This window comes from Atta cephalotes, assembly GCF_000143395.1.
Source record: "Atta cephalotes unplaced genomic scaffold scaffold00018, whole genome shotgun sequence".
Taxonomy (NCBI): domain Eukaryota; kingdom Metazoa; phylum Arthropoda; class Insecta; order Hymenoptera; family Formicidae; genus Atta; species Atta cephalotes.
In genome coordinates, this window is record NW_012130082.1 from 459,175 (window position 1) to 469,582 (window position 10,408).

Genomic DNA, 10,408 nt, shown 5'->3' on the forward strand with positions numbered 1-10,408 from the left:
TATGCCAGTATATACTAATTTATTATATATATANATATATATATATATATATATATATATATTTATTATATATATATATATATATAAAATTGCAAAAGCGAAAATTATTTATTTTCTTCTCATAGAATTCTACGAATTTTTTCAGAATTTTTTACTTTTTAGTATTGCATTTTCTCATTTTTACGAACGTGTGAAAATACTTAAAAAAATTCTAAAAAAATTCTCAGAGCTCTATGAAAAGAAAATAATTTTTGTCTCTTGCAGTTTTTCTATGAAGTTTCTATGAAGATATAATATTTGAATAAAACATTATTTAATACCAATTTTCGACAAATTTTAGCAATTATATCTTATTAACTATTATGAAAATTGCAAATTAGTAGAGAACTTTTCTTCTCAGTTAGTCCATTCTGTCCCTATACAAAAGATTTAACATTATTTTCCAAACACCCTGTATAAATCATGCAAATATAAATTTGCATAGCGGATAAAACCGTAAACTCATGGGGCACTGGTGGAATCGAACTCGGGTAAATTCCGAATCGATCCACCTTGGCTTATAGTCACTTTGTGTTCCACGACTTATATTACCAATTATGACTAATAAATGCAAACTCACAGTCATGTTGTAATGTATATTATAACGTATATGTGACAAATAAAATATTTATAATATTTTTTTCAGTATCTATTTTAACAGTACACATATTTATAATATTATAAATATTTATAATAACAAAATTTTGTATTTGTGTTAGAAACAGTTCATACAAATCTTTGTTAAGAATTTGTATCCTTGTTAAAAATGAATGATCATGCGATTTTCGGATATTTCCGCGGATGTTTTGTGCAAACTCATAGTTTCATGTCAACAAAAAAAGATGTAAATTCGTTAAACCTGAAATTCCAAAGATTTTCCAGGAGTTTTCTAGGATACATTAAATTCCAGGATAATTCCAAGATTCAAGGACATTCAAAGATTGCTGAACCCCTGCAATATTTATTATATGTAATACAAAATAATTGTAATACAATAATTGCAATCCAATTTACAATTCACGATTATGCATATACAATAATAATTCATATATACGTTATTTTGTCATTCTTGCAAGTCTTACTTTTTAATGCATATTTATATAGTGTTACTTATACTGAACAAAATAAAATCAAGATTAATATATTTTTAGCATTACTAATTATTATTAATATAACATTATAATATGTAACTAACAATATGTAGAAAAGAAACGAATCCAATATATTGAAGCGAAATGAAAAAAAAAGAAAGATTCTATTTTCTAATTTTTTATTTTTTTAATAATTTTTTTTAATAATTTTAATATATTTATAACTAGTATTATTATTATAACTAGTTATTATAATAAATCTAATTATTATTATTTAATTATATAGTATTATTAGTATTTAGTTAGTATTATTATAATTAGTCTATTTTATTTTCAAGTAAAATTGTTTTTTTGTTAATTATGTAAATATCTAGCATAACATGCAACATCAAATAATATTACTTAATTGAAGAATAAAAAATTAATAGACAGCAATAAAAATAAAAAGACTGACCGCATGATTACGAATGTATTAAACAAAAAATATAAAAGAACAACAAAAAGTTTTTTAAATTCTGAATCATATAATATCATCGGATCATTATAATTATTCAGTAAATTTATTCAACTAACAATAAGATTATAATAAATTATATATCTCATAAGAATAAAAAGTATATGTAGAAATGGAATTTAGGAATATTCAAGTATCTCGAAATCTGGCGAAATTTTGACAATTAGAGATTTAATCGCGTGAACACATTACATTTAATTCTATTATTTTCGCAGAAACGTCAAAGTGCCTGTATAAGCATAAGACGCTCTTATCTCTCCGCCGTGCAAGGCTAAACCGCTAAACATTTCTCTGAATCAGAACCTGAGATTCATCAAAGAGGTGTGCCACCGTGCCAAAACGCCATCTGTATGTTATTGCGATGTATTGAGAGGAGCCCTTTTGCAGCGGACGAAATTAGTCGTGGGATATCACGCGGCTGTTCCTTACAGAAAAAAATTATGATGGCAAGCAAGGCTTGGAAGGTCAGTACTGCAGATCCCCGCTGGAATCGGATCACTTCTACGGCATGACAACGCGCGGAAAGCGACTGTCATATTGCCGCGACTCGGTTACAGGTACTGACGCCGTCTTTTCGTAGGTAGTTCAGCCGCATGTGCCGATGATCAAGTTCCGCAAGGGTGGCATCGATCGCGCAGGTAACGTAGACAAAAATTAACATAAATCGTCGATCGTCTCGCGAAAAATAATATCCCCGCCAACAAATCTGATCCCCGTTGTTGGTTAGCAGTTGCGGGCACGACGACTGCGCCATCTACGCGATCAGGGTCGGCGCAGATGCAGAAGAGCGCGGGTGGTGCGACGGGCCCCCAAGTGATCGTTCTACCGACGATAGAGGACATTCACTTGCCACCGCGATATCAGAGACGGCCGATAGATGAGAAAGAAATAGAGTATATCAATGTAAGTTTCGATGGTTATTTGAATTGCAAATTATATTATGAATGTATAGTTTAGTGCTAGCTTAATATTTATGATATATAATGTAATATATTAGATATGGGAAAAAGTTCGTGGCGTTTTTTTAATGCCATCTAATGGGAAAAACAACCACGAACTTTTTCCCACACCTAATAATTGTAATGTAAAATATATATATATATAATTTTTTTGTATTCTATATTTTTTAAGTTTTTTATTTTATTTTATATTGAATTTTATGTACAAATACTTGTTGCTTGTTTCAGCGTGGTGGACCAGAGTGAGTTTGCAAAGCAAGCTTTTAGGATATTGTAAACTCTATATTTAGGTAATTAACTTTGTTATTGACCGATTCGGTATAATGTATTATTAAAATAAATGGACGTGACAGAGAATTCTCGCGCTGCGAGTATAATTATTTCATATTTACACCAGCCACCTATCGGGCAAGGTCTCTTGTGACATTGCCAGGGACCTGCTATTTCTGGCATAACTTTCAGCTCATTCCAATAACAGCTAATTCTTGTTAATCCGGGATTTACTACAATGAAATTCTAATTAAATATGTTATTTTGCAACTTTCTATTTGCGTTTCACATGGTTTAAGCGAGAAGACATTATTTCTGAATTTCTTTACACGATTTGGGATATAATTACTGTGAGACCTAAAATAAATCACTATTCTTGATTGTTTTTGATTCATTTCTATTAACGAGACAGGGCTGTACAATGATAATCCAAAATCTGTGATTTTAAAGTCGAATTAAAAATGCTTTTCGCATCTCTGGGTGATTTTTAAAAATAATATTATGTAATAAAAAAATTTTTATGAAAGCTTCTTTTTTTTTCTTATCTCCTACATCTAAATTAAAAAAAAATTACGTTTACTTGCTATTAATGTACAATTATTTGTGTAACAATCGTATTAGCTTAATAATTAGTATAATCTTTTTGGAAATATAGAACTCGAGATGTATATGTATGAAGTATGTCTTTAAACATTCAATTTCAAATAATAATACATATCGAAATCGAATTAAAAAATAAAACCTAAGTTGCACTAATTTTTTAATTAATTTATACATAATTTTATTAATTTATATATGATAAAATCTAAGATACGTAAATGCAGATACGTAACTTTTCGTATTCTCATTGCAGGTCTTTCCAGCTCAAATAATAATAGTTTTAATTTTCCTTCAAAAATTATATTGCAAAATTAACTTTATTCAACTGAAGTAATATGTATCATTCATTTGTATAAAAGATGATATCAATAATTTGATATCAACAATTAGATAATTTCCACAAAATTTTAATGCATTTCGTATAAAAGATTTGATTGGCGCAACAATTAGTGGAAAGTTAAGTCCCACAAAATTTTATATATCATTCGTTTCAATGATCTTTTTTATGTGGAGCACAAGATTTTGTTGGAATAATTCGAAAAGCCGCATTTGAAACTTTGGAAGAAATGACGTATCGAGCAACAACGTCTTGTTACAGCCCTACTGCGATACGACAAAAATAGCAGACGACAGTGCGCTGCGACTGCGGTGGCTGCCGTCCTGCCGTCCCGCTGTCCCTCCTCCTCTTGACGTCTACTGATCTGTACGTGAACGCGGAGGAGGCGATCTGAGTAGTTTTACCGAAGTGCGAAATTTTTACGAACGACAAACCCACTGCGAAAATGGCCGAGGTAACGGACTTCGGACCGAAAAAAACATTTTTTATACTCGCGGTCGTGATCGGCTGCTTCACCGTGCTGTGGCCGAAAATTCTGCAACCTATGTTCATAGGATTTGTCATTCCACATCACTCGGACGGTAAGGCTCCAAGGTTCTACGCCCAAATCTGTTGACGACGTTAGAAAAGTCACTGGAAATATTGCATTATGAGAATGTTATACTTCTTATCTGTGTATGAAATAATTTAAATTTGAATAAATAAGAATTTTTTAAAAAAGATTATAGAATTGAATAGATAAGAATCATTTAAGGAAAAATTTCTTGAAATGATGTATTTTTATATTTTATAAAATTATTGCTTATTGATTGATTTGAATGATAAAATTCACTGAAGGAGTACTTTATTGTTCATATATTTATGCAGTGTGCTGCGAAGTGATATTCGAAAGCGATGTCACTGCAGTGGACATCATGCAAGAAATGTGTCAAAATATATTGAGACATCATCCAATTGATCCACGTGTAAGAGACGCCTTAAAACTTAGCAAGCTGACCCCTCAAACCGCGAGTTTGTGTAGAGAAGAGGTTCTAGCTAGATGTGGCATAGACTTGTCGTCTTTTCTTGCCGAAAGAGAAAGTTTGGGAAAAACCTATAAACAAGTCCTGGAGGAAATAAGATCATTCAATAGCTCCCTTTGTCTCAAAATGAATTTTGGTGTGCCACTCTCGCAATTAGGGACACCTCATCTTATTAGATATCATATCTTGATGCCACACAGTAAGAATTGCAAGGATATATAAGAATTGAGCCTCACTAGTGAATTAATTTTGCCATATTATACTCAGATATAATTAACTCTTGTAATTGTTTCCCTAATGTATTCTTAAAATCTGTGTTTGTAATTTTTATAACAATTTAATATGATATGCTTTATTATATGAATTAATTGATTTTCACATTAATATTCTTTGATCATACATGGTGTGATCTGATGACTACATGGCTCATACATCGCTTATATAAAAAGATAATCTTGGAGAATTACATTTTAATGCATCACATTATCAAATATATATGGAAAAACGGATTTGAGTTGTCCATTTTGCTTTGGCTGAATGCCAAAAAAAATAAGTGTAATGTTTGGCAGACAAAAAGCCTAGCTTCTATAGACAATTTCAAATATATCCATACTAACGATTTATTATGTTTCCCTTATCTCCTAGTTTTCAACGTATATTTTAAATTTTTTATATATTTTGTATATTTTAAATTTGATTAAAATTACCCAGCCTAATACATTTGTAACAGATTTTCCTGATTTTTTAATTAATTATATATGCTGCAATTAACGCAAGACTCTACTAACTAACTCTAGAACATCAATATAGAATAAATATGTTTTCATGAATTGAGACAAATAGTATATATATTTTACAAACAAATTTTTTTTATGCATGTACAGATGCTATACCACAAGAACGTCGTACTCCTCCTCATGCAGGCGGAATGCATCCTGCGCTGAGAGAAAGAGGAAGGGCCATACCATCCTCTCATATTGTACCAAAGATAATCGACAGGCCACCGCCACCCGGCGAATTTATGCCAAAATTGCCAAAAATGAGGCCACCTCTCGGTGGTGCTGGTTACGTTGTTCCACCCAAAGGTTCCACCATCCTATCCAGCATGGGGATTGTTATGCCAATGTATACAATAGGAATAATCGTGTTTTTCATATATACCATTATTAGGGTAATATATGAATTTGTAAAATAATTCTAACAAAATTTTGGAAGCAATGAAGACTTAAAGTTTATATTAACAGATTCTTAGAAAGAATACCGATAGCGAGATTATTTCGGAATACCCAGGAGCAGCTGCTGAAAAGGAATTTCGAAGAAAGGTATTCAGCCCAGAAGCTCTTGCTGTTGCAATGACTGGAGGGCATTCCAAATTCCATTCAATCAACCCATATTATCTAAGAGAAAAATCACCGTACAAGACTGCTCCAACTCTTGAGGAATTAAACGATCGTAAGTGCTTTTACAAATATATTTACAATTATAAATCATATTTCATTTACATTATCATCAACGCAATGTTTTTATGAGGAGCTAATTCTTTCGGAGAAACTTAAGATATATGTTTTCTTGAATATCTAAGGCAGATTTTTAAATGGTGTTGCATGATGCAAGGTTTGCACAATTAGAACACACACGTATTTATACATGCGAATATACATTGCAAGATTCTGAATAAAAATGTGCATATAGCAATTATTCGTACTTATATTCTGAACACGTTTGGTAATGTTCTACATGCTGGAACACAAGAAGCGGCAGGAGACATAGAGATAGATCAACTGAGACAACGATTGGTCGAGACGGAAGCAGCCATGGAAAGAATTGTTGTCCAGATGGGCAACATATCACGTTCAGTAAAGCATAACGCGAGTTCTCAGCCAGAAATCAAGGTTTATCAGATTAATTTTGACGCCATTCACAGTTTCAGTTTATTAGTCGTTAGAAAAATGTGCACGTCACTGTGTTCTGATTGCGTTACAAGCTTGATCCATCCAATGTACATTAAACATGTTGTACATTTAGTATAAGACTTTATCTTCAATATTTGGCTTTTTTAAATATCGATGCTTGCGGATAACTGTTGCAACATTACAAATTGTTGGTTTAAACATTTATAATTTATATAAGATTCATATTGATGTGTACTAGTCGAGTACAATATTCAGTACAAACATTTAAGTCAGAATATGCGTTCGATATCAGAATTCACATTGAATATTTTACATTTTGAGTAGTAGATGGGTCTCCAAAGTCCAATGGTCTGGCAGGGGTCGATCGCGGTTCTAAGGTACATCCCTTGCCTCAGAAAATATTTCTAACAAGAGTAACCAAGAGTTTGTGTACCACTTTCTATTTTCAGTGCACTAGTTTCACGAATAATGAATTTATCATATTTATTAAATGTTTCTTAAACTTATATATGATAGTTTCATCATGACATGAGTCTACAGTAACAGTATTTCAGTGTTTTAAGTGTAGAATGCCATTATTCTTTTATCTTTTATATAGAAAAGACATACATGATTTGTCTCAATGCTAAATATTGTTGAAATATTAGTGAAACAGTAGTTGCTCCTCCCAGAGCTTCTCAATTACAAGTACTAATTGTGTGCACGATATCCGCTTATTTTACATCTTGTTGATATAGCATATTATAAAATGTATAAAATAAAATTATATGGATTTCTATGACATCTTTTGTGATTTATGTACATATATTTATGTAATTGTTTTTTCTTTTTTTTTTGTTCAAATAAACGTAGAATTTTTAACATAGTACATTTTTTTAATCCTTAGGATTTTGTTATATTAAAAATTGTATATATAAAAATAGCTCTTACATCACATTAATTAGCAAAATGGCTTTGATATTACTATAATATTCTTTGTGTGTTATTATAATATTCTTTTATTTAAAAGAGAGAGAATATAAAATAAGAAGTAAATAATGAAAGAGCAGCACATTAAGAATTTAATTTATAGGAGGACACTGCAGATCAGGAATCACATAGTAAGGAAGATGAAGAATTAGATATAACAGAACAATCTCCAACTGTTAAAGTTATGGGTATGGAAATGACAGCTAGTTGTGAAAGTGGACAGAAATATAGTAGACCCACCACTCCCATTATTCCTACACCAAGGTATTATTCCCTCTTTTATATTTTTTCCATATTATTAGTATTTTTATGATTCATTGATTTGAATTATTTCTGTTTCAGCAATATTGAAAGAGAAAAAACGCCACCAACACCTATATATTTAGAGGGTGCACTTCCACCGCAATGTGAATTACTAGTAACCGATTCAGAAACTCAAGCTGAAAAATCAGAGGACGATGATGACGCTCCAGTTGTTCTCTCAGGCAAAATGACTCTCTCTCTCATCAGTCTCGACCAGATTCCAGCTGTAAGGAAATATTAGAATTACCAACAGAATCAAATGAATCTGCGGAGCCTTGTTTTATTTGGTGATTCTTTCATTCATTTAATTGTTTGCCTAACTTCTGTATAGGTTACTTAATATAGAGATCACAAATCACAGGAACTAAATGCAGAACTAAGTGCAAAGAATGGTTTCTTGGCTATTACATGTATGGGTATGAGTGATGCGCTGATTTCATTGTTTATTATTTCTATCCCAATTCTCTGTGATTTGTTCGAAATATTAATAACTAGTGCCTTGTACTTCTTATGTTTCACTAATATCTTAATTTTAATATAAGATACACTAGCTTGTTAAAATACAAATTTAAGTTCTATCAAAAGAATACCAGATGCTGAAATAGATTGTCAAAGAGCAATTGCAACTTGGCCATCTATTTCATATAATCTATTACAGAGATAATTTATATTTTATTTTAAAATTTACATTTATTTAATATTGTGTTTATGTTCGTGTATTCACATAAATTACTTAAATATGATGAATTTGTTTTTAATTTTTGTAATTTTGATAAGTTTATGAATTCTTATTTTATTTACTTTTATTTAATTTTACAATACTAATAAGATAATATGTTATGCAAATTGCTTTTTGTAAAAAACAACACTATTTATTATACATTCATATTAACATATTAATCCTTACAGCTATACAAATAATGATATATTTTATTATATTTGAGATATAATATACTACATTTAACATTGATATTAAAGATTTAGCAATTACATAAAATGAGTCACATAATTTAATCGAATTATATTTTTTTGCAATTTAGAAGAAGTAGAAAGTAGAAATAATAGAAAAAAATGTTAATTTAATAATAATTAATTTAACTTAATCTTTTATGTTTTTTACAAATGCAATAATATAAAATGCATGTATAAAATATAACTGCATTTTTAAAAATAGAATAAATTTATTTATTTTACGTATAAATTATTCTCAATATTATTTAATTTACAAAAGTATTTAAGGATTAAACTTTTTATGAAAATATTTATTAAAAAATAAATATTTTGTTTCGCAAAATATTTCTAGTTACATATATTTAGTGGAAATTGATCAAAAATTTAAACTTCATCGTGAAATATTTACTAATAAAGTAAAATACTTTGTTTGTTTGTAAATATTTAAGACTCTCTATTCTGAACTTTATATTCTTCTAAGATCGATAAAGATCTAAGGTCGGCAGTTGATCAGTTGATAACTATGGCTTCAATGACTAAATTCTTACCCAACGGAAATACTCAAACAAATCGGAAACGTATCAGAATGGTATTGTATTTCACAGATGATGAAGAAATTATTTGTTCAATGTTATTGAGTGAATAATCGATGGAAGATTTTTCACAGTTGTATTTATTACATAATATTTTATGCTCATTAATATGAAACTTTGATTTTATCTCGTTGTATATTTGCATTTGAATATTATGGATAATATTATATAGATTAATTAAAATAAAGCTTTTTATACTGTAACGAAAATTTTTTTGCACCCAAAGATAACAAATTAAGATGTTGAATTGTTTATTGTAATATTTAAAATTCAATTTAAGATTTATCTTGATCAAAAATTATGATTAAAAACTGTGATTCATTCCTTATTTTATTTAATAAATAATCTATTTTTTATGTTGAATTATTTATTTTATAATTTAAAATGTAGTTTTACATAATATAAACAATCATATTTGACTTGTAGGATTCTGAAGCTGAAAATCCAGATGGTAAGAAAAAAAGGGTTTTGGATACCCAAGCGGAAATTAGAGATGTAAAAGATATGAAAAATATAATATTGCAAAAGGAGGAAAATAAAAAAAAAGAGAAGGAGAGAAGGATAAAAATGGAGAAAAAGTAGAGGAAGAGGAAACTGAAGAAGAAGAAGAAGAAGAGGAAAATGAAGAGGAGGAAATTGAAGGACAAAAGGAACTAGAGGAGAAAGAGAAAATAGAAGAAGAGGAATTAAAGAAAGAGAAAAATAAAGAAGAAGTAGAAGAAAAGGAAGTAGAGGAAAAAGAAAATGAAGAAAAAGAAGAGGAAGAAGAAGAAGATGAAGAGGAAGAAGATGAAGAAGAGGAAGAAGAAGAAGAAGAAGAAGAAGAAGAGGAGGAGGAGGAGGAGGA

General features: G+C 29.8%; 2 protein-coding genes across 2 annotated transcripts in view; both read left to right on the plus strand.

Moving 5' to 3' along the window:
* Positions 1-2,081: 2,081 nt before the first annotated feature.
* LOC105618691 (28S ribosomal protein S36, mitochondrial) lies at positions 2,082-2,957 on the plus strand. The gene is made up of 4 exons (XM_012200219.1): positions 2,082-2,108; positions 2,225-2,282; positions 2,372-2,547; positions 2,832-2,957. Exons 1-4 carry the CDS (start codon positions 2,085-2,087, stop codon positions 2,847-2,849), a joined length of 276 nt encoding a protein of 91 aa, XP_012055609.1. The 5' UTR covers positions 2,082-2,084; the 3' UTR covers positions 2,850-2,957.
* Positions 2,958-4,255: 1,298 nt separating this feature from the next.
* LOC105618864 overlaps positions 4,256-10,408 on the plus strand; it is a 13,089-nt gene continuing 6,936 nt past the window's right edge. The window contains 9 exon segments of the mRNA XM_012200398.1: positions 4,256-4,391; positions 4,678-5,031; positions 5,717-6,003; positions 6,077-6,284; positions 6,585-6,724; positions 7,818-7,978; positions 8,057-8,243; positions 9,988-10,138; positions 10,141-10,407. Coding sequence (XP_012055788.1) covers positions 4,256-4,391; positions 4,678-5,031; positions 5,717-6,003; positions 6,077-6,284; positions 6,585-6,724; positions 7,818-7,978; positions 8,057-8,243; positions 9,988-10,138; positions 10,141-10,407 — 1,891 coding nt within the window.

What these genes read in the sequence shown, in the direction of transcription:
- LOC105618691 (XM_012200219.1), top strand. Translation starts at nt 2,085, where the DNA reads ATGATGGCAAGCAAGGCTTGGAAG. An exon ending in TGGCAAGCAAGGCTTGGAAG is followed by an intron (nt 2,109 to 2,224) that starts GTCAGTACTGCA and finishes GTCTTTTCGTAG; the next exon opens with GTAGTTCAGCCGCATGTGCC. An exon ending in GGGTGGCATCGATCGCGCAG is followed by an intron (nt 2,283 to 2,371) that starts GTAACGTAGACA and finishes GTTGTTGGTTAG; the next exon opens with CAGTTGCGGGCACGACGACT.